The sequence below is a fragment of the Euleptes europaea genome, chromosome 2 (genome assembly GCF_029931775.1).
Source record: "Euleptes europaea isolate rEulEur1 chromosome 2, rEulEur1.hap1, whole genome shotgun sequence".
Classification (NCBI taxonomy): domain Eukaryota; kingdom Metazoa; phylum Chordata; class Lepidosauria; order Squamata; family Sphaerodactylidae; genus Euleptes; species Euleptes europaea.
Window position 1 is genome coordinate 64,336,823 of NC_079313.1, and position 25,054 is coordinate 64,361,876.

At 42.5% G+C, this 25,054-nt stretch overlaps 1 protein-coding gene across 1 annotated transcript in view; it reads right to left on the reverse strand.

The window, feature by feature from the left end:
* Positions 1–7,966: 7,966 nt before the first annotated feature.
* EFCAB7 (EF-hand calcium binding domain 7) overlaps positions 7,967–25,054 on the reverse strand; it is a 38,387-nt gene continuing 21,299 nt past the window's right edge. Inside the window, exons 7-14 of the mRNA XM_056844328.1 lie at positions 23,467–23,608; positions 22,265–22,374; positions 21,223–21,380; positions 20,916–21,049; positions 11,610–11,758; positions 9,782–9,991; positions 9,191–9,298; positions 7,967–8,071 (exon numbers count right to left, since the gene is read on the reverse strand). Coding sequence (XP_056700306.1) covers positions 7,997–8,071; positions 9,191–9,298; positions 9,782–9,991; positions 11,610–11,758; positions 20,916–21,049; positions 21,223–21,380; positions 22,265–22,374; positions 23,467–23,608 — 1,086 coding nt within the window. The 3' untranslated portion in view covers positions 7,967–7,996. The remainder of the gene's footprint in view (positions 8,072–9,190; positions 9,299–9,781; positions 9,992–11,609; positions 11,759–20,915; positions 21,050–21,222; positions 21,381–22,264; positions 22,375–23,466; positions 23,609–25,054) is intronic.

Below are 25,054 nucleotides of genomic sequence, written 5' to 3' on the forward strand. Positions count from 1 at the left end.
TTTCTGGACAAGAATCTGGCTAGGGGGTTCATCCCTCCATCCAAGGCAGCTTTCTCCTCACCCTGCTTCTTTGTAAAGAAGAAGGGGACTTCGGACCTCTGGTTGTGTGTGGACTATAGGGGTCTCAATGCAGTGACTGAAAAGAATGCATATCCCATCCCCCTCATCCCTGACCTTCTCAGTCAGTTGCAGGAAGGCAGGATATTTTCAAAACTGGACCTGGCGGAAGCCTATTACCAGATCCAGATTAAAGAGGGGGACGAGGCGAAGACAGCCTTCTCATGCTGCTTTGGTCTTTTTGAGTTTTGCGTGATGCCGTTCGGGTTGTCTGGAGCTCTGTCCTGCTTCATGCAACTCATCAACGAAATTTTACATGATTTACTGTTTCGGGGGGTTATCGTGTATCTAGATGACATTTTAATCTATTCTCGGGATCCGGAGGAACACCGGAAGTTGGTGCGAGAGGTACTGCGCCAACTGAGGGAGCACCACCTATACGCCAAACTTTCCAAGTGCGCCTTTAATCAGGACAAGCTTGCTTTCCTTGGGTTTGTAGTGTCTCCCAACGGGTTAATCATGGACCCCGAGAAGGTCCAAGTGGTTCGAGACTGGGAACCCCCCCGAACCCGTAAGCAGGTTCAGCAATTTCTGGGTTTTGCAAATTTCTATCGGGGATTCATCCCGGATTTTGCCGAGATAGCCCTCCCGATCACGGACCTCCTTAAGACCGAGGGGTCAGGTGGCCACGGCCACTAACTATCAGGTGGCGTGGGACGACCGCTACCAGGCAGCGTTCCACTTGCTAAAGAGCCGGTTCACGTCTAAGCCCATGTTAGCTCACCCCGACTGTTCTCGGCCTTTCGTTCTACAAGTAGACGCTTCTGACAAAGCAATGGGGGGAGCGCTTCTGCAGAAGGACGCTCAGGGGAAGCTCAGGCCCTGCGCCTACTTTTCCAAGAAGTTTTCAGGGGCCGAGCTCAACTGGCCAACTGGGGAAAAGGAGGCCATGGCTATCAAACATGCCCTCATGGTTTGGCGCCAGTTCTTAGAAGGAGCGACGGTGCCATTTGAGGTTTGGACAGACCACCGAAACCTCAAGGCCATCTTGGGGCAGAGGAGGCTCTCAGCCAAACAGCTGAGGTGGGAGGACTTTTTCCCTAGAGTCCGCTTCACCATTAAGCATGTTCCCGGGAAGGAGAATTGCCTGGCGGATGGTCTCTCCCACATGCCGCAGTACGACTGTAGAGTCGAGTGGCCGCTTGGGTCCCTTTTCACCCCAGAACACCTGGGCTTGGACCCGGAGGGGGCAAGCACGGGAGTTCTGACCCGGGCCCAAGCCCGGGCGGCGCCCCCCACCTACCCCGGTACTTGTGCAAGGCGGCACGAGCGGTACCACTCGTCCCCCAGGGGTTCGGACCCGGGCCCAGATCCGGGCGGCGGTTACCATGCCTGTACCAGACCTCCAGCAAGAGGGAACACTCGATGCCTCCCCCCCGGGGAGTCCGGATCCGGGCCCAAGCCCGGGCGGCGGGTTCTCCGCCACCCCCGGCCCTCCCGCAGAGGGAGACTCACGATTCCCCCCATTCCCAGGAGGTTCCTGGAGATCTGCCCTCTGCCGCAAAGACCAGGTGGGAGGAGGCTCTTCGCAAGGAACGAGGGGAGGGTCCCCTTGGGGTGGAGGAAACGGGGACCCCGGAAGGAAAAACTTATGTTCCCCAGAAGCTGCGCCGGGAAGCGCTAGAATGGAGCCACAGCTCCAAAACGGGGGGTCACTTTGGTTTCGTTAAGACCCTACACCTGGTACGGCGGTGCTTTTGGTGGCCAGGGATGCGCCAGGACATAGATGGTTTCGTAAGGTCCTGCCCAACATGTGCTACCAATAAACGTCTCATGGGAAAGCCCCCTAGACTGCTGAAACCCCTGGAGACCCCGGAGGCTCCCTGGCAGGTGATTGGTATGGACGTTGTAACCAATCTCCCTCCTAGCCAGGAGAAAACCGTACTTTGGGTCATCACGGATCTGTTTTCTAAGCAGATCCACCTTATTCCGTGCGAGGGGTTGCCCTCAGCCCACAAGTTGGCCCGCCTGTTTGTTCAACAGATCTTCCGCCTGCACGGTTTTCCTCGGAAGATCGTGAGCGACAGAGGCTCGGTGTTCCTGTCTAAACTCTGGCAGGCGTTTTTGGGAATTGTTGGGGTACAACAGGGTTTGTCTTCAGCCTATCACCCCCAGACAGATGGGCAGACGGAGAGGGTGAATGCTGTTGTTGAATGTTACTTGCGCTGCTTCACCAATTATCACCAAGAAAACTGGGTCGACCTGTTGCCCCTAGCGGAGTACGCCTATAACAACTCTGTGCACTCTGCTACTGGACAGAGCCCCTTTAAGACAGTCTTCGGGATGGAATTCGACCCTTTGGGAGCGGTCCCCCTCCCGCCGGGGGGCGACCCTCGAGGTGTCAGCATGGTCTAACACCGTCAGGAACACTTGGCCAGGACTTGTCAAACAATTGGACCAGGCTAAGGAACGGTACAAAGCGCAGGCCGACAAACACAGAGCGCCTCAGTGGGATCTTGTGGTCGGGGAAAAGGTGTACCTTTCCACCAAAAACCTAAAGTCTCTGCGTCCTTGTAGAAAGCTTTGCCAAAAGTGCGTGGGTTCGTTTACCATATCCCGGGTAATCAATGAGGTCACTGCTGAACTGGACCTCCCCAAGACTCTGCAGGGTGAGGTTCCTGAAGATCTGGGGGTGGAGCTTGGGCAGTTTGCGGGGAGAGGAGGGATTTCAGTGGGGTATAATGCCATAGAGTCTATTCTCCAAAGCTGCCATTTTTTCAAGGAAAGTAATTTCTGTAGTCTGGAGATGAGTTGTAATTCCAGGAGATTTCCAGGCCCCATCTGGAGGCTGGCAGACCTACATCCTTGGCACCACCACATAATGCTAAACTTGGTGTCCACCAAGCCCAGTGGGGCTGTAGACATACTCTAAGAAGATACACAAGCCAGCCAGTAGATCACTGAGACCTGGCATTTTAATAGCCAGCCATCTGACAATCAGCTGCCTTGCAGCTCCATCTTCAGGGCAGGAAAGGAGCTGCAGGAGATTGCTCCAAAACCATTACTGGTTCTTCATGAGCTTGGCCATGCCCCTATTGGGCTTCTTGGTAGAGGGAAGCCACTGGGCATGTCCCAAGCTTGGTAAGGAACTTTAAGAGGCCTGAAGGAGGAGGCAGAGAAGGATGCACCAGCTTGGGCTCCCAGCTCAGAAGGGAGCAGAGCTGGGGGGAGCAGCAGAATCGTTTGGTGCTCAACCCTCAGACCTCTCCAAGTGCAAGGGAAGGCACTTTATCCAATTAGGGCCCTGGTGCTCTGGGATCTGACAGCCATTTTTGATATTTGTAATCTTGTAAATTGGTAAATACTAAGAATGTCAGTTGTATGTATTTTCTCTCCAATTTATCCCTTCACAAGAGTCAATCAGCCGTGGTATATGTGTATATGGGGGTATTCTTAACTCTTTTCCAATGGTAGTTGTTCTGCTAGAATTGTCTTTCATCTCTCCATAGGGTTGCCAACTGCCTGGAGAAAAAAAATCCAATTCCTTTAACAGAGACTTAATAGGATGTTATTTATCTCCATGGCATGAAAAGCTTCAGCTGCTCATTCCCACACATTAAGCATCTATTAAAGGGACTGGACATATTTTTTCCAGGCTTGATGGCAACTGTATCCCTCCAACTACTTGTTAGTACCTATATTTCTCTCCCTACAGTTACAGGGCAGATTTTAAGCAGAAAAACTGTTTGAGGAGAAAGGATTAAGAAGCTATTTATCTACATATACACTGGGAAAAAGAGAAAAATGCATGCTATCAATGTTTAATGTGGTCCTTACTATATTTAAAGAATTAATGTGCCATTTTCCTTTCCAGTTTTGAAATAGCATTCTCACAAATCAGAAAACATTGCTCAATTGTGTGATCTGCGCTATTTAGTACATCTTCATGTATCTGTAATCAAACTCGGCAGAAATTCCTCTTTTGCCTCATAGATGATGACAACCAACAACAGCAGATTAAAGAGTTAAAAGAGCAAGGAGGAAACTCTAGAACCCTATCATTAATGAGCCCCATAGTCAATGGCCCACCTACAAACTACAGGCTAGTGCAGAAAGTGGTGGCTTTTAAAAGACAACTAGGAACTGGAATCTGTTAACTGCTCTTAAAACAATTCTGTGGTTTGCCTTTTCTGTTGACTCAGAGTACACTGAAATTTTTAAATAAGCACATTTGTAGTGTTTCTCAAATGTTAACAGGGTACTTGAGCTCAGCTCAAATTCCTTCTCAGTCACAAATGTCCTGGGTGCTATGTTAAATTATTATTTCTTAGGCTCGTTTCCTCATCTGGAAGATAGGAGTAATCACCACCTACTCCACTTTTATGATAATTAGGGACAATAAAGTAATCCATAGATTAAGTGATTATAGAAATTACTAATAAATTACCTATTACACTTAATAAAACACCCTAATTTTCATCACTACATTTTGATTAAATATCTCTCCCCCCCCCCAAATCTTGCTCATTTACCAACTCTTCTACTAACAGTACAACCCTTTGGGTTTTCCAGCTTCGTTATAGTGAGCTCTCCCGATGATGTGAGCCACTCTGAGCCTGACCTTGGTCAGGAAAGGGCGGGATAAAAATCTAATAAATAAATAATAAATTTGCCCCTAGCAATTCAATTCCACTGCAGAAGTGGTAGCAGCACAAGCAGCACAACGTGTATCATTGGAGTAGCCTATTCCTGGCAAGAGAGATAGATATCTCCACCCAGACCTTTTGGTTGAGGCCAGTCCATTGCTATATTATATTATACCCGCCCCCCCCAAAAATTGCAGTAGTAAACTTTACCGATTCCCAAATGCATTTTAGTCAACATATCTGATTTGGGAGTAGAGGCTACACCAGTCCTGTATTTCATTGACTGATACATTTTAGGTGGAGCATTGATAGGTTTCTCTTATCAACCTAACCAAAGCACAACCTACAACTGTGCACCAGGAAAAAAAAAAGTCACCTCATTACATAAGAACGTAAGAACATAAGAACGGCCCTGCTGGATCAGACCAAGGCCCATCGAGTCCAGCAGTCTGTTCACACAGTGGCCAACCAGGTGTGTCCCTCTATGCACGCCTTGCACTTTGCAAAGGATGATAAACTATTATTTAATCTTCCATATTGAAAATGTTGCTTTAAAGATTTTGTTTTGAAGTTGCTTTTTAAATATATTTTCTTTTTATTGTACAGGTTAAAAAATATATATATATGTAGAAACCTAATCCAAGCACCAGCAAGAACAGCTTGAGCCAGTCTCTGCACTTTTACTAAGCATGGTTTTAATTTCCTGACATTTACTTGCCTAGTATCCCATTACAACAGAAGAAATCAGAGTAGAAGAGTGGCTGTGGGATAAATATAGAGTTCTGAGACTTCTTGCACTCTCTCAGACAAGGTCATATACATCTGATCTCCAATTTAAAATATAAGCTTGTTTTAACAGGCCATTGGAAGAGCCTCCTGTCTTTACATCAAGATGCAGACAGCTCTATACATATTACCTCAAAATGTCTCACTTTGCTCAATAGAGTTTACTTCCATGTTAGTAAGCAAGGGATTGCAGTTTTGTAATGGAATAAAAATATCCTAAATGTGAAGTCTTTGTAGAGCACTGAATCTTAAAAATAACGTGGTTAGACTCCTTTAGCGTTGCAATTCCCCCCCCCCCTCAAAAGAAGCTAGCCTACACTGAATGATATGAAGCTACAAGAAACTGAAACATTCACAGGCTACGTCATTGTTATTCTCAGGTATACCTGGAACCTATCCATACTACAGATTTTAAACCAGTTAGAATGTTATGGTCTCCCAGAAAATGCTGGGAATTGTGGTTTGTGAAGGCATTGTGAAATATTTCTTTGTCTGAGATCAATAACCCCCATGCACATAACAGTACATTTTCAAGGCTCCTTGGCTAGCAGGTTATAAAACGGGCAGCACATGTATAGCTTTCCTTTAGTTGAACAGGGATTTAGAAATAATATGTCAATGCATTTGATAAAATCCAGATTGAAAATAGCTGAAATATAACATTAAAGATGTGCTCTCTTGGGGAGGTATGAAAGTACTTGTGTCTTCAATAAATGCACAATTTGATGCTAAACTCCCCACCCCCTGCAAAATAAAGTGTCACCCTTTTACAATGACTTGGTTCTTCAGCATTTACCAAACTGCAGCTACTACAAAATTGGCCTGCAACAATTTGGTGCTTAGTCATGGGCCAAGATCTTTGATTGTACGCTCTTTAAAGTGAATTTTAAGAGCGCACAACAAGAAGATGCAAGTTCAAAATTCTCAATCCCCAGCTGAGATAAAATTTATTTATTTATTCAGATTTAATCCTGAAAATGTAGGACAGACAGTGGAACATATAACATATAGATTAGAAATACAGATAACATAATCATATTAAATGTAGCTTGATATTGGCTTAATACCCACCACAAAAAGTTAGTGCAAATAGAATGGTTGCTTCCAAAAGGTAGTTGGCTCAGGCTTTGTATAGTTATCACAAAAAGAAACGCACTCTTGTGCACTAGCCATTAAATTTTTTCTCTATAATTTCACAGTATGCTGTCAGCAATGTGATATAATCAGGCAGACTTCCATCTGATATACGCTGGTATGTATTAGATTTTGGAATGCAAGAGACAGATGAGGCAGTCTTTGAAACATGGAAGATATTAGTCATCCATGGACTTTTTAGATCAGAGCTAACATCTTCAGAGATGACAAAAATTGCTAAAGACCTGTAAGGGTGAGAATGCGGTTGGCCCACACATTTGTGCACTAGTTAAAGTCTCTGTATAGTCTTGAAGAGAAGTGAATTGTGGAATGCTCAGCAATAATAAAGACACCAGATTATGAAGGCATGGATGACAGTTGTAAGCCCCACAGAGAAAACATCATGGCCTGCTCATTATAGGGATTCAGCAATCAGAGAGGTGGACCCAATTTTTCATCAGAACTGAGAAAAAGAGATCTGTCATCGTCATATTAGACACTGTTATCTGGAAGTATACACAGAAATACCTAGTCACATAACAAATGATATTTTTGGATCAGCCCAAAAAGACTAAACTCCCTTGGTTATGACAGGCAGTTGTGGGAAATGGTGCAGAAAGGCACAAACAGGCAAGATGAGGTTGGTCTGCAACACAGAAGCCTGAAAAAAAATTAATGGAACTACAACAGCCAAATGCATATCCAAATAAAGGACAGGTTCTCAGTTTTCAGCCACCCACATATTAAATAGTACAAATCTGGACTCAAAGCCATTTCTTCACTTCTTCTAATGAGCCGAGGGCCTACCAGCACAGCAACAGAGAGGGGTCACTTATAGTAACGTGGTATGTGAAATTAAGGTTGAGAGAGGATTTGCTGTGATGAATGCAGCCCCTAATCTTAATTCACCAACCCTCCAACCACTTTGAAGCTAAACGGATTAAGGGAAGAAAGTGAGATTAGGAAAATCCCATCCACCAAACTATACCCCAGCACTCTGTAAATTGCAAAGGGCACAGAACCCATATAGTACTTTGGGTGGTTCAAATTAGGGTCAGGAGATAAATGCCATGAGGAATGTATTCTTGAAGCAAATTACCCCCCAGGAGGGCATTCTCCTATACAACACAGTCATGGAGAGGTAAAATATCTCCTCTTTTTTATCGCTCAGGTTCAGGTATAGATGAGCAGTTTCCTGCTCACTTACCTCAGACTTCAGCACCCATGGCAACTGCACTATAGCACAAGATTTTTGAGGTGCAGTGATCTGGAAACGACTAATCTCACTCCAAAACGTGGCAATGTCACGATATTGTGTATGGGGGATTCTCCTTTCTATAGTTTGTGGGCCCCCACCTTGCAACCATGATAGTTTAAGCTAAGACAGAATAAACACAGTTGTATATCCACTCTTCTTGTTCATTCAGTGGCATCACATGCTGACAAACCTGCATTAAAAAAAAACATGAACAAGGGCAGAACTGGTTATTCATATTTAACATTAAATTGCTATCTGGCGTATATTAACTACAATGTTTCTAACGTGTAAATTATTTTCTTTTCCTTGATCTATTTTTAGTTTTTATCCCATACTTTCCTTGAGAGACAGGGATAGTTATACCATTTTTATTATAGGTTAAAGAATAACTTCATAGCTAACAGCCCAATACTACCTACAATATGTCATCCAGAGAGCTACATACAAGTAACCTTGATGACTAGCATTTTTTCTCATTGCTCATATACAAGACAGTATAGCCGAGGTGTTTTGGGAGGAAGGGGATAAGGAAGAGATTATGAAAGTACAGGAAAAATATTCCTTCTTGTACAAATGGAGAGCTTCTGCTGTTCCTCACAAGGAAATTTACTTACTAGAGGTTGTTGTTGGGAGAGGTGCTAACTGGGAAACATATTTAAAAATGTATGCGTACCAGAAGTAGGTACCCTGTAATCTTCTCTCTCTTCAAACTCCCAGAATCCCCTCCCAAATTTTATGCTGCTGTGTGTGGGTTTTTTTTTCTGGATAGCTTCTCTCAGGAAAAGATGAAATAGCTATGTTGAGATCCTTGTAAATGACTCTGTACTATGTTCACGAAATGAACAAATTTGGGGATTATGTAAAAATGTACAATAGGAAAACAAAAATTCCAATAACTAGTGAAAAAAATTATTTGGCTACAGTAAGTGTAAATACCCCAGTCCTATAAGCATAGCACATTTTCAAAATCCACCCTGTTACATTATCTCTATTTCCTCACACAAACATTTTTCTTTTTTTGCTGTTGCCAAATTGCAATAATATGGGCTAGATTCAAAGATGCCCTTGTGTGAGTGGATTCTGCAAATTTCCTACTCTAGAGGCAGACCCCTGTGCTGCATCCCATGCTATTTCTGAGGGTCTCCTGGCCCACAGGAACAGCTTTTTGGGTAGTTCAGGGGTTGCAAAAAACCTGGAACTCTTCTTGTGTATGAGTATTTTTTTGTCTGATCCAATGTTTTCAACCAACAGAGACTGAATGGTTTTCTCTGAACTTTTGTTAGAGTTCATATTTCATGAATAGCATTACCATCATGGATCTAGGTGCCACTTCAATAGCAAATGCGTTGAGTCCCCTGTTATTCACACAATTCTTACTTTTCTCATTATTGACATGAATTACTGTTTTGCCTTCAGTCTGTAGGAGGGAAAGCAATATTAGTATCAAGCTATCCGAACAGTATCAGTCATTAGAATTTCTCATTGGTCACAGATCTACATGCATTATTTATTTAAAGTATTTACTGCATTTATGTTCAACTGCTTGATGTTTCTTGCGATCCAACTGCAGTCAGTAATCTAATGGCTGCTTGTGGAGTGGGGGGGGGGGAAGCTGGGATGGGTTGTGTATGCTTAAGCCTCAGAACTAGCTTAAGTTTACATACTATGAACATGGCCTTTTGTTTTATCATCAAAGCAATACTTTCAGCTTCAGGATACAAATTCCAGCTCAAGCCACTGACCACAAGGGCCCTGAAATGGAAGGTCCAGCAACAGGTATGGCCTGCCATGGCTATGGCCTAACCCTGACATTTTAGGCAGGAAGTAAAAAAAAATACAAATATATATTTCTACGAAAATTATTTTACAAGTTTGATCCATTATTCATGTAATACAATACCTTGTTTTCAATTACAGAAGTGATCCGAGCATCACTTCTACATGTGTGAATGATTATATTTTCACTGTTATCCATTGGCTTAGCATCTCCTTTATTAACAACATTCATACAAAGGGCTTTGTTAAGTTGCCCGCCACCTGTTTCCAGACAAATGGGTTTAATTTTGGGTTTGCACTTTTCTGCATAGACGTGAATAGAAAAAGGACATGCCTATTGGAAAAGGAAAATACAATAATTATTCCCATCATTGAAATATTTCCTTACCTTTTCAAAAAATTTGACTATGATTCCAGAGTTTATTTGCAGAGATTTCAAGGCAGGACAATCCAATGAAAAGAAACAAAAGATTTGGAAAATTACACTGAAAATAACCTTTGACCTGTATTATTTAGAGAACCAAAACTGCAATGTAATCACAATAACAAGCTTTCAAAGCATAGAATGCTCTCCGCCCTCTCTTTCCTATAGCTGTGCTAGGTCTAGGTAAAGGTTAAGGTAGTCCCCTGTGCAAGCACTGGGTCATTATTGACTCATGGGGTGACATCACATCACGACATTTACTAGGCAGACTATGTACATGGGGTGGTTTGCCATTGCCTTCCCCAGTCATCCACACTTTATTCCCAGCAAACTGGGTACTCATTTTACCGACCTTGGAAGGGTGTAAGTCTGAGTCTACCTTGAGCCGACTGCCTGAAACCAACTTCCATTGGAACTGAACTCGTCGTGAGCAGAGCTTTGACTCACTGGCATAATTAGGACCATGAACAGTGTATCTGCAACGGTCCCCACGCAGATGTAACATTGCCACAGTTAAGGCATATGAGAAAAGAAACATGAAAACCCACTGCTTTCTCCCAAATGATTTGGCAATCAAATAGCATCAGGTCTGAACTGAACCAAATTTCCAAGTTACACTGGAGGACTGCCTATTGTCATAAGAACATGGATACACGAGCAAGATAAAACAAGCTTACATCCAGAGGTGCTTTTCTGTTTGTTTGTTTGTTTGTTTGTTTAAAAAACAACAACAACCCTGACCAGCAGCTTGTCCCTTTGGCAGCGAGAAGTGCAATGCAACCCTAAGCAGAGTCACACCATTATAAGTCCGCTGAGTTCAACCATGGCAAACTCTAAAAATGCCATTAGGATGAGTTAACTTAATTAAAATGAAAATTCTTCCTAAATTAAATTTTGTGTTTATGAATTTTTTTGTAGAAATCCCAAGAAAAATAATTAATGAATGGCAATAAATTTGTAACAAATTTATTTGGCAAGAGAAAACAGCAAGAATAAAAAGTAATAACATGTATGAATCAAAAGATAAAGGAGGATTCAGCTATCCGAATTTCGACTTGTATTACTTAGCCGCTAAAATAGAACATATTAAAAATAAATAAGTCCCCTGAGGTCAACAGGCTAAGAAGGGTGTTAACTCTGCTTAAGATTGCACTACATTTGCAAGAACAACCTCTACCACCATTTCAGCTGCAGTTCTTCCCTGTGAGTAGATTGGATTCCAGCCTATAGTTGCCAATCTTGTTGCTTTCTCTGGTCACACTTCAGAAAATATGGTGTGACCTCTGAATGCCTCTGAATGGCAGATATGATATTTTTACTTTGCAAATCAATGTGGAATATGCCAGCAGTGTAACTCTCTACCCAAGTTAGGATATAATAATTGGCTCAAAAATTAGTGTGTGAAACCAGAAGCATGTAGATAAGTACAACTGGTTCACTGGATCAAATGGAAGAGCAGCTTACACAATGAAGATAGAATAATAAACACTGTAGTTGCTTATTCATCGTACCCAGTTATCTGTCATACCTCAGTCAACTCCATCGCTTTATTGTAGCCCATTGACATCAAATTAATCCAGAGATCACTAACATCCCCTCCTCGTTCACTGGCCTCCATGAGATTCAGATCCATAAATCCCTGTTTTGTAAGTTCATTGTTCTTTGTATCGAAATTCTCTATTTTAAAAGAAAACACAAAGCAACTATTTTCCCAGGTAACAGTGGGAACCATGAAAAACACTCCTGTACAGGAAAAGCAAATATTGGCTTCTGTCCCTTGTCCTTCCTCTTTTCCCTCCACCATCTCTTGCTCTGTCAAAATTTAGACTGCAAGCTTCTTGGGGCAGGACCCGGTTTTGTTTTTGATTTGTGCAACTCTGTAAAGTGGCAGTGTAAAACTAATTATGGTTTGGGTCCTATGACATTGTTTCCCTTGCATTTCTCTCTGACCAGCACTTCTGCATGGCCATCTCCCATACCAACACAGTTCTTTCAGCAACTGAAAAAGCCTATGCAGTGGAAACAAGAGTGTCTTGTCCCACTGCCTGATCAGTAGAGTTGCCAACCTCCAGGTGGTTGGAGAAAAATGCACAAATACAATAAACAGCTGATAGAAAAAATAGTACAAGGCTCTACAAAATTCAGCAAAAAACATATATTGGTGAAAGTGAAAGTGCAACTAACATCAAAAAATACACAAACAGAAATGAGGCAAACCGTACATACAATACAGCTCAAAATAAGGCTGTTGAACAGTAAATACACATAAGAATGTATATAATAGGTCACAAACAACTCTCGGAGATGTAACGAATTTAGCACGCAAACGGGAGAGGGGAACGCGGTCCCTGGTGAGCGTCGCGTTTTCACTGCTGCGGGGGCAGCGTCTTCAGCCGTCCGTCTTAAATAAAATGACAAGCTGCTTCTGTAAACAACAATAAAAACCTATTTTTCTAGGAGACTGGTCTCGTTCTCATATTCTGTTGAAGACTACCATGCAACTCATAAATATAAGGAATGGAAACAGCATACACAAACATACCTTATCAACAATGTGGATTTCTCATAGGCTAATTTTACAAGGGCTGTCGATTCGGTTCGTCCCGAACCGAAAAACAGCCAAATTTTCCCTGATTCGGCGGTTTTCAATTTGGATGGAACCGAACTCAAAAAAGGTGGGAAAACGGGGAGCCGAATTCAGCAAGTTCGGGGTGTTCAGCGAATAAATTCGGCAAATTTGGGGTTCGGCACAGCAGCATAACCGTCAGCATTCTCCTGCGGCCAATCGGTAGCCAAGCTGGGTCTTCTACCCCACCCTTAATGTGCATCTCTGACGACGGGGGTTTGCAATTAGCAGAGCTTGCCACCCACGCCCAAAGCTCCCAGCCCTGACAAACAGCTGAGCTGCGGGGAGCAAGGGCGGGGCAGGTGCGAAGAAGATGGAACAGAAGACATCCACAGTAAGACCCATTTTGAGGCTTTTCTCTATAATTTTTCTCCTCTGTGTGTGTGTGTGTGTGTGTGTGGGAAGCAGTTTCTGTGGGTGGGGGGAAGCCAAAGGGGGCTTTCGCCTGTTCTGCAGGGGGGGGGGGTGCCCCCTGATGGAACAGAAGACATCCACAGTAAGACCCATTTTGGGGCTTTTCTCTATAATTTTTCTCCTGTGTGTGTGTGTGTGGGGGGGGAAGCAGAGTCTGTGTGTGTGTGGGGAGGGAGCAGTTTCTGTGGGGGGGGGAGCCAAAGGGGGCTTTCGCCTGTTCTGCGGGGGGGGGGGTGCCCCCTGAGTCTCTCTCTCCCTGGTTTGAGGGGGGCTTCAGTTGTGTGTCCTCAGGTTTTCCCTCATTCATAAGATCGGTTAGGTCTGTTTTGATGCTTGCTCAAAACTGGTTTTCAAATTTGACTTAAAGAATGCATTTGCCTGGTCCCGAGTCCGATGCAAAAGGGGAAATTCCACCCCTCCTGCTCCTTATGCATAGCTAGCATGCCTCTGTCCCTTTCCATGGTTTGCAAACTCCCAGGCGTCATGTGTTGCTTTGATTGGTTTGCATGGTTGCAAACATGTTGCTTTGCATGGTTTGTATGGTTGCAAATGTGTTGCTTTGCATGGTTTGCATGGCTGCAAATGTGTTGCTTTGCATGGTTTGCAAACTTCTTCACACCTGCCCCACCCTTGCTCCCCGCAGCTCAGCTGTTTGTCGGGGCTGGGAGCTTTGGGCGTGGGTGGCAAGCTCTGCTAATTGCAAACCCCCATTGTCAGAGATGCACACTAAGGAGGAGGGACCCCTTTTGGGGCCCATATCTCAGCCCCCCGACCCAATCTTTACAAAACTTGGGAGTCCTTGCAAGAAGGGTCCCCTCAAGCTACGCTGAAAGTTTGGGACCTCTACCCCCAAAAATGCCCTCCCTGGAGCCGCGGAAAGGCGCGATTGTGTTTTTAATGGCTTTATTTGGCCGAATTTTTCCCCGAACTCTGGATCTCATGCCGAATTGCACGGACCCAAAGCGGGGGAGTTCGGACTTCGGCATTTCCCGAATAAAAATGGGCCTAATTTTGCCGAATCCAACTTTTACCGAATTTTTTTTCAACAGCCCTAAATCTTACTCTCAATGCGCCTGCTAGGCTGGTCCGCTCTGGAATGCTAGTGACAGCAATCACAGGTGCAACTAATTTATTCTGTGCTGTAAGCATTGACAGGGCTCTATGCTAGGCTAATCACATACAGCTGTAGCAATAACAGAAGATATATTGAATATTATTCAACAAAAGATATATTGAATATTATTTAACAACCTTTATTACACATTTTACAAGTAGCAAGAAAAATCAAGTTCGTTGTTCAAATGTTAAGGATGGTAAGATCTGAATAAATAAATGAAGCATAATTCTTGTCTTAACAAGATCTTTTGCACATTCTCAGAATCAAAAGAATTCCCCTTTTACATCCAAATAACGAAGAACCGAAGATCGTTCTCGCTATGCTTATTATTAATGAAGTGCAATGTCAGAGGGGCGTCTAAAATTTTTGCGCAAATTCTAGATTCTAGATTTATGTTCATCTGTCCTGAGTTTCAATGGATGAAGGGTGCTCCCGACATAAAAGTTTTGAGCACTTGCAGGTGATGCCATAAACCACCCTGCTGCTGGAACAATTGGAAAAATGATTAAGTTTGAATCTGAAATTTGTGACGGTGCAACTGAACTCTTTTAGTGGTAAGCTTAATGGACAAAAGAAACACGAACCACAGGGAAAGTGACCAACTACAGAAGGACCTGAACGTTTTGGGATCAAGTCTGAATGGACAAATCTATTTCTTAAGGAGACGTTCCTCCTGAAACCAAAAATTGGAGGTTGTGAACAGCCTGCTACATTAGACAGAATATGCCAATGTTTATTGATGATTTTCTGGATGGAATGGGAATGTCTGCTAAAGGTGAGTAAGCAAAAAATCCTGTCCTCAGAAGGTTTTTTTTTCTGGTAGTGAACATTGAACTACGATCCCTAAGATCTGCTTTCATTTTTGCAAAATGCAAAATATCGCTAGGATACCCTCTGTCAGTGGGGTCCTTATATAAGCAAACACCGAACAGGAATTTATTTGCAGCTCAGCACTGCAGCTTGAATACAGCAGAAGTGCAGACCACTTTAAGGCACATAAACCTTCCAATGAGGGGTGATACCTTCTACAGTGAGCCAGCCACTCCCAGACCAGGACTGGGAAAAATTAGTTCTTGGAAAGCAAATTTAGTTCTTGTAATTTTCTAATTACTCCTGGTAGAATGGAATGATAATGAAACACTTTCATGTCAGCAAATATAAAATTGAAATGTTGGGGGGGGGGAATAAATGTTCTTATGGCAGAATTTTTAAAATGTTTTTCTCTGCACAGCAATGTTAATTTTTACTATGTATTATTTAAAAGAAGTTGCCAGTTTTTCCAATGCTGTTATAAACTGCTTCAACTCAAGATTTATTATGTTCATTTGAACCCTCCAGCTGATTAAAATACCAATATTTAAACAGAATCTGCAAAATATTTTGGTGATAGTACACAATATGCTTCAGCACTGAATGCCCATTTACATTGCTGTGCAACCACTAGTCCAATTTCTCTTTCAAACTGCTATAACTAACATGGGCCTAACTGTGCAATACCAAGTCTTCAGGAGGGGTCCACATCTGCTATGAGGACAGACACTTGCGAGCTCCACACTACCGTAGAAGCTCAATTCCCAGTAACACCAGGCCCAGTTAGGATCAGGGCTGCAGCACCCAGGGAGAAGATGCTTATGCCTTCCCTCCCATGTTTTCCAGATCTGAAATGGCCTGGGAGAATCTGTATTTGCTTCACTAGGAAAACCTTTGTGTACCCCACCAGTACGTGGAGCCTGCAATGAGGCAAACAGCAGACTCCAGACCATTTCAGATCAGGACAACGGCAGGGGGGAGGCTGAAGCCCCTTCTCCTTACATAACATGACTGCAATCTCAATGGACATGCCTATGAATTGAGTTCCCAGCAGGGAAATTACATGTGGATTGTGCAGACCCGAGGATGTCAATCGGTGGTAAATGTGTTCTTACAATCAATCATGGCATCCATGTGCAAGAAAATGTATTTTAGGACACTTCCCCTAACTTGTGGCACAAGTAGCATTATGTAGTGGTTAGAGAGTCAGACTGGGATCTGGGAGACCAAAGTGTAAATCCCCACTCTGCCATGGAAACTCACTGTGTGACTTTGGCCTAGTCACTCTCTCAGCACAACCTACCTCACAGGGCTGCTGTTGTGAGGATAAAATGGAGACGGAGAGAACACCATTGTGAGCTGCTTTGGGTTGCCAGTGGGGAGAAAAGAAGAGTATAAATATCTAAATAAATAAATAAGATGAAATAAAAGGTAACATAAAGATGAACTACACTGGCAGCTTAAGCAGAAATATATCAGTATTCAGTTTGAAGAGTATGACATTGCAGTGCTGCAATTAGTTTTCTTAAAATTTACAATCCAGACCCATGGGACTATGAGAATATACAGAGGTGTGCATGAGCAAGTCAAGACTCATTTGTATGTCTGGAAATATGCTGTACATGCATAATCCCACTGCACACCAAGCAATTCCTAATAGTGAACAGAATGGAACAACAGGCAGTTCGCTCTGTGAGAGGGTGCCATTCAACTGGTAAACATAGTTTCAGAATTTGTTACGGGCAGTTCAGAAGATAGATTTGCAAGGGAAATATATCTACATATACAAATAATTTGCTATGGTTAAGCTCAAGACCTCTGGTTATAGGAGCTAGTAAATAAATGGAATATACAAATAATTATCACCAAGAGCCAGCAGTGTAGTGGTTAAGAGCGGTAGACTCTAGTCTGCAGAACCAGGTTTGATTCCCCACTCCTCCACATGAGTGGTGGACTCTAATCTGGAGAAGCAGGTTGGATTCCCCATTCTTCCACATGAACCCTGCTGGGTGACCTTGGGACAGTCACAGTTCTCTGCGAACTCTCCCAACCCCACCTACCTCACAAGGTGTCTCTTATGGGAAGGGGAAGGGAAGGTGATTGTAAGTTGCTTTAAGACTTCTTAAAGGTAGAGAAAAGCGGGGTATAAAAAACAACTCTTCTTCTTCCACCCTCGGCTATAAGAGATGGGCTAACTGGAAGAAAATCACATTTTCCCATTGACAAAACACCGCTGTTTTGAATGCTAGGGAAATGAAAAAGAAACATTAACTTTTTTTAGGAAGGGGACATCTGGATATGACACAACAAATAAGTAATGACTGTAAATTTATTGTACAATCAAAAATTATTTGGAAAGTCTTACGGTGAGAGTTGAAGAAGCTAAAGGAACAAAGTCTACCAAGAAGATACAAGCAGTGAAGGGGTTTTTTTTTTTTTTTTTTGCTGTCCTCCAACATCACCTAGTATTAAGGGGCATCTGACAATCTGACCTGAGGCAGAACTGCAGTGGCAAAATAAAGCATAAAGAAGTAGACGAGATAGAGAAGAGAGAGGAAAATGGCTGTCAGGGGACTGAGGTGTTGTTTCTGATATTAGAGAGAAAGAGATCATCATACAGGGGAAATGACTGAATTGAAGAAATAGTAGATAGAAAGAATAACAGCACAGAAGAATAAGAAAGAAAGAAAAAACGAGGAAGAAGATCTGCCACAACATTCTCAGATATATGTTCATATAAACCAGTAACTGCATGGTATGTTTCAACATGAAAAATAGTGATGTGTATCATAGATGCACAGCATGCAGCCTGGCAAAGACCTCACCGAAGAAACGTCTCACCTTGTCCTTATTTCCACAGGGGAAGGTGGGGTTGGACCATCAATTCTCCCCTGTTGTGTGGGCTGACAGTGTTCTGACCCCCACATGTACCAGAAATTTCACTGCTGCATCCCAGGTGCTTGAAATAGGTTAATTTCTCCTTGAATCACAGTGGTGGTGGTGGTGGGGGGGGGGGGTAGAGAACATCAGCCATCAACCAGAGAACAGCTGAGAGGCAGCATTCTGAAACCCCCCCATTAAGTGGGGCACAATAGAGCCAATTGCCAACAACATTTACCTCCTGTTACAATTCATCATAGCCCCGTGTTGGCGAACCTATGGCACGCGTGCCGCAGCCGGCACACCAAGCCCTCTCTGTGGGCATGCGCGGACCCGTCGCGTCTGCCTAGGGCTGTGCCGTGTTGCCATGGTGAGGGCGCTGAGGGCGGTGCACCTTCTCCCCAAGCCCATGCTCCCCAAGCCTGTTCTGGCGCCCTCCCTCTCTCTCAGCTGCGGCTGCAGCTCAGCTGTTTGTCGGGACCCCGCCCTCTTCAGTTTGGACCGGGAGGCTGTGGCTGAGCACCTTGCCACGCCCCCCTCTCAGCTGAGCTGTGGGGGCCCTGCCCGTCTTCAGTTTGTCTGGGGCCCCGCCCGTCTAAAAAAAGCATTTAGAAAATTCTACAACATTTGCAGACAATCCTACAAGCCATCAGGAAATCTACAAGGAATTTTCTAGCATTGTAGCAGCTGCAAAGGTGAATTTCAGTAACAGATTTTTACAGTTCCATAAGATGGAGACAACCCTGTGTTTTCTTACTTCTCCAGATAAAGCCAAATTTGAAGAACTTGATCTCTCCTGCCTACACTGGTTAGATTTAGAAAATCTGGAAATGGAGCTAATAGAATTTCAAGAAAGCTCTATCTGGAAAAATAAATTCTATGACCTGCATGAAACACTTGAGAAGATAGAAGGGATGCCAAAGGACAGCACAGTTAGTTCTGAAAATGAAATCCTTAAAGTGTGGAATTCTCTGCCAAATAATTTTAAGTCAATGAAAGCACTTGGGATTGCTTTCCTTACTTCGTTTGGATCATCTTATGCTTATGAGCAGCTGTTTTCAGCTTTGAATTATATCAAATCTGACACCAGAAACAGGCTAACAGATGACCTGAGTGCTGCATGTGTTGCTCTCAAATTTACAAAGTATGAGCCAAGGGTAGACCAATTATCAGCATGCACACAACAGCAAAAATCACATTAATTGTTTAAAAAATTTGACGATGTCCTCAAAGATGTCACAAAAATGGTGAATTACATCATGGCTCGTGCTCTGAACTGTCGACAGTTTCAAGCACTTCTTGAGGAGGTTCAGGCACAGTATAATTGTTTACTTATGTTCAATAATGTCCGGTGGCTGAGCAGAGGACGAGTCCTGGAGAGATGCATGCCAAATGCAAACTTTTACCTTTCGATAAAAAGATGTTTGTATCATTGAAAGCTCTGTTACTGTGTTTTTCTTTTAACGCAAAATATGTGAATGTATGAGTTGTTTTTTCTAAACTAAAACCTCAGTATTCAGGTTAAATTGCCGTATTGGCACTTGGCGATAAATAAGTGGGTTTTGGGTTGCAGTTTGGGCACTCGGTCTCTAAAAGGTTCGCCATCATTGTTATAGCCCATGTAACTGCTTGAGTTGTGCACCCCTTCTGTGTATGAATAAATTCAAGCCCACCACTAACAGTTACCTTAAACTAAATTATGTATCACTGTATTTTCTTCCTTCCCAACTGATATCAATATATTATAACCACATGTAATCAAATCTTCCATTTAATCAAATAAATATTGCTGGTATATTTTATGATATTCTTATTACTTCACATATACACTGATGGGATCTGTGCTGGCAGCAACAGACCAAGAAAGGGATCTTGGGGTGGTAGTGGAAAGCTCAATGAAGATGTCAACCCAGCATGCGGCTGCTGTGAAAAAGGCAAATTCCATGCTGGCCATAATTAGACGAGGAATTGAGAATAAAACTGCTGATATCATACTGCCATTGTACAGATGTATGGTGAGACCACACTTGGAATACTGTGTACAGTTCTGGTCACCGCACCGAAAAGAGGATATTACAGAGCTTGAGAAGGTGCAGAAAAGAGCAACCAAAATGATTAGGGGACTAGAGCAACTGCCCTATGAGGAGCGGTTAAAACGCTTAGGGCTGTTTAGTTTGGAAAGAAGGCGGCTGAGGGAAGACAAGATAGAGGTCTATATAATTATGCATGGTTTGGAGAGAGTGGACAGGGAGGATTTTTTCTCCCTCTCTCATAAAACTAGAATGAGAAGTCATCTGCTGAAGCTAGAGGGTGAGAGATTCAAAACAGATAAAAGGAAGTATTTTTTCACACAATGCATAGTTAAATTGTGGAACTCCCTGTCCCAAAATATGGTGATGGCTGCCAACTTGGAAGGCTTTAAGAGGGGACTGTTCATGGAGGAAAGGGGTATTCATGGCTACTAGTTAAAATGGATACTAGTCATGATGCATACCTATTCTCTCCAGGATCAGAGGAGCATACCTATTATCTTGGGTGCTGTGGAACACAGGCAGGATGGTGCTGCTGCAGTCGTCTTGTTTGTGGGCTTCCTAGAGGCACCTGGTTGGCCACTGTGTGAGCAGACTGCTGGACTTGATGGGCCTTGGTCTGATCCAGCAGGGCTTTTCTTATGTTCTTATGTACTCTTATTATTATTAAGTTTTTATTCCTGTCCTTCCTCCAAAATATCAGGATAGCAGATATGGTTCCTTTTTCACTTTAGCCTGACATCAGCCCCTTGAGGAAGATAAGACTAAGAGATTATGACTAGTTCAAGGTCACCCAGTAACTTTTGTAGTTGAGCTAGAATTTGTACAGGTTGCTCCTGTCTAAATCCAACAGTCTCATCAGCTCACCATACTGGCTCTCCAGTGACATTTGGATAAATTATGGTTTTCATTGTGTTCAGAGAGGTTATATTTGTATGTAGGCAATTTCTAACTTACGTTTACATATGACCCAAGCTTCTTCATCACATGTCTCACCACAGGTCCTCATTTCAAAGAAATTGTATTCTTCCAGGCTGAGAAAACCATTCCCATCCAGATCAATAATTTCAAATATTTCTGACAAGGCTGATCTAGAAGGTTGAGAAAACAGGATAATTTTACAGATAATCTGCTTCCTGCTTCATTTAATTTGTGACAGCGCAGTCTTCTTTGGTTGTTTTGGGTGATGAATTATTTCAGCAACACAAAACACAAAAACATAAGAAAGAAAATCTAAACTTTTACAAAGGCTGTCCTTCCTCACCTGAACTCCTTAGTAAGTGCCAAGCATCCGTCTCCATCTTCGGATATGAGTTTGGCTTCTTCTGCAATTTGCTTTTTCATTTTCTTGAATCTACAACCAGTGGTGAAAGGAACTACCCAATAAACACCAGCTCCAAGTTCTCCTCTCCAACCAAAAGTCTACAGCAAAACAAAACAGGTATGTGGCATGTTTTAGATTGCTAATACATAAGAACATAAGAAGACCCCTGCTGGATCAGACCAGTGCTCCATCTAGTCCAGCATCCTGTCTCACGTAGTGGCCAACCAGTACCTCTGGAAGGCCAACAACAGGGTACAGAGGCAGAGGCCCTCCCCTGATGTTGCCTTCTGGCACTGGGATTCAGAGGCTGACTGCCTCTGATCATGAAGGTTCACCATTCTTTTTCTAATTCACCAAGTATTTGGTGAGTAACATGACACTATAGGTACTCATACCACTATACTCAGATACTATAGATTTCCCATTCATACAGACCTCAGATTATGAAATACACCAAAGATCATAACATTGGGGGGTAGTGACTTGAATGTTAAGGCTTGAACACTGGAAATCAAGGCTCAAATTCCCATTCAGAAAGGTCTCATGTGGCAGCCAGGGTTTGCTGTAGTTGAAAAGGTGAAAAACTGAATATTTCTGAACACCCTGAGGGATACAGTGAGCTTGGCATTTATCCTCTGTATGTTTGGACAGCAGCATATTCTCATTGCACTTTTCCAGTTTATTAAAGCAAATAATACCTTTATCTCTAAGTGGAACTCTAAATCTAAAGGTGCTCCTTTTATCATTTTGGTTTGTTTTTTTTAATATCCCCAATATTTTTTTTTTTAAGATTTCACATTTTTCTGTAAACCAGAGGCCCTTTTCAGGTTTGTAGAAAGATCTGTCTTGCCCATTCACAGCTCCAGTCACTGGATTTAAGTATCCAAAGACTTGGCCAACTTTGCTATTAGAATATAAGATTGCCTATAAATAAAAATGGATACTGCTACATTAGTATAGGAAATATAAAAAGGGCCCTGACCTCCTTATTTCGTAGTTCAGTGAAGTTCACAACCGTTAGTTTTTCTTCAGTTTCATTTTCTTTTAAAATGTACAAAGCAGTGTCCACTGCTAACCATGGAGAATATTTTCCTTAAAAAAAAAGGCAAAAATTGTTTTAATAAGAAAACAAAGTCAACTCAGAGATGTAGCTGAATGAGGATGCTATTATAAAATTAATCCAAATGTTTGGATCCAGAAGAGAAGGAACAGAAGGAAAGTATCAGCTAGCATCGCTTCTTGGCCTTTTGGCTAAGATCAAGTGTGTAGTATCAGCTAGCAATGTTCCGCAAATACTGGTAGAAGAGCCTGTTCTACAATTCACGCAGACTACAGAATGTAGCTTCTGTAGCAATTTTTACCTGGGAAACGTATTTTACAAACAGAAGAGCATCTTTGGATTGAATTTTACTTTTCTTGAATAACACTGAAGCACAAACTGCGAACCAGCCCTTCTATGAGCGACCCTCCAAGTGGAAGAATACCTTTGAATCCAACCTGGGTCAAATGATCCATGACCTCTGCACAAAAAGATCTTTCTTCACTTTCCCCTCCCACCAGTCATTTCTGACCCAAGGAAGCTGATTCCTGGAATTATGGGAACTGCCATGCAGTAACAGTCATGCAGGCTGGTGGGGCTGCAGTGAGGAGGCGAAAGGGTTCAAAATCACTCCCTCCTCTGTTTTGTCAATGGAGTTCCACTGGCAGAACAGGCAGAAGGAAGCAACTTCATCTCCTTTCCCCTCCTCACTTCAGCCTACTGACCCAGGAGGCTATTATTCCACACTGGGTGTTGGGAATCAACTTTCCTGAGACTGGAAATGGCTACTGGGGTGGGGGGGATGGGGAAGATCTGTCCCCATCAGTGCCTTCTGCAAACGAAGCACTGCATCCAACCCATTATGTTTTGGAGATTGTATTAAAATATTTAGTATGCAAAAAAAACTGTTAGCCTTATAAAAAAAATTTGGATTGTTGAACACATTCACTTTTTAAAATTGTGATTCTCATAAGTGAATTTACAATTTAAGATGAGACATTCTGCAAACATTAACATTTTATTTTTGTTGCTATGTTCTGGTGAGATGAGACCAATCACAAATCACTTACTATCCATCCCATATGCAATTTTATGAAACTACAGATTCATCACTCTCCCATTTCTGGAAAAGTAAGTGTTCTTACCTTCCATTTGGTTAAAACGTAGAGGCTTAATGGTGATACAAACGGTTGATCTCTGGGGTAAAAATAACTTGTATTTATGACTAACTATTTCATCATTGTCTTCCAAGAAGAAACATCCTTTGGAATATGCACAATGCCATTCCTAATGACAAATCAAATAGTTAGCACGTAAGAAGTTATGTGACTCAGAAAAACAGTAGACTTTGATAGTCACAGTACTATCTCTTGGCTGAGTGCTTCTGACACTGTTAAAATGCTAAAGCTTTCTCCCCTTGTCTGGATGTTTTGCTAAACCTGTTTACTACATACAGTCATATATAAAAGTTAATTTTGCCTTTGGATAAACTGGGAAGCTGAAATCTAATTTATTTATTTAAAGCATTTCTATCCCACCATCTCCTTAGACTCCAGATAGTGAACAATGTAGCAACCAAAATGCAAAGACATAAACAGACTAAATTAAAACAGATTGCAATTTTTTTTACTAATTTAAAAGCCTATAAATAACCTGAACTTTTTGACTTTATTGATAAGGCAAGATCTGACTAGGAATCTCCCAGTTCACAATAAACACTCTCTGATCTACATTATATCTGTCGTTAGCACCTAAAAACATGATGAATGTTTCAAATGATACAAGCAATTACTACGAACCGGAGGAATCTGTTAACATCTCAAATAACAGAATTATTTTGCTGTCACTCTATACAAAACGTTGTCCACATTGTGAATAACCCATACAATTCTCCAAGGCCCAAACTCCAGCCTGTTATGCTGCTAGAAGGCATAAGGTGGTGCTGCGGTCTCTAAAACCAGTGATGGGCTGGGGGTGGGGGAGCCTGGCATCTTTCCTGTTGCCATTTGCACATTGTATTGTTTTTAGTAAAGTGCGTGACACAGGATACACACAAGGGTACACTAATAATGAAACTACACATTTACCAACACTTTAACATTAAGCAGTGAAAGGGCATTAGAGAAACGGACACAGTTTCAGCTTCGGGCAGAATCCATCTGGCATCCCCCTTAGTCATTTTGTCTGAGATTCTTCATACAAGGTCCACTGAAGTGAATAGGAATTGCAGTGGTTACTTCACCAAGGAAGGCTTCTTTTCGGCTGTAGATTATTACAGAAATGACTGTATGGGAAAAAATATAATTTACCCGTGCCTTCATATATTTCTCAGGTTTGTTTTGTAAAAACTAATTCCTACATGTGCTACTCTGTACAATTTATTTGCAACACACTGCAAAATGGAGGACTGCAGGTTCTATTGCTTGCTCTTTTATATACTAATGACTAAACTCTGTTTCAGTGTAGGACAGTGAACTGGAGCACCTCTGGGTAGTTTTCAGATAAATCTTTGTATAATTTATCACACAAGGCCCAGTTTATATAGCAGAATAATTGGCAGAGCTACTAGATACTTTAAAAGGTAAAGGTAATCCCTTGTGCAAGCACCGGTCATTCCTGACCCATGGGGTGACGTCACATCACGACGTTTACTAGGCAGACTATGTTTGTGGGGTGGTTTGCCATTGCCTTCCCCAGTCGTCTACACTTTATCCCCAGCAAGCTGGGTACTGC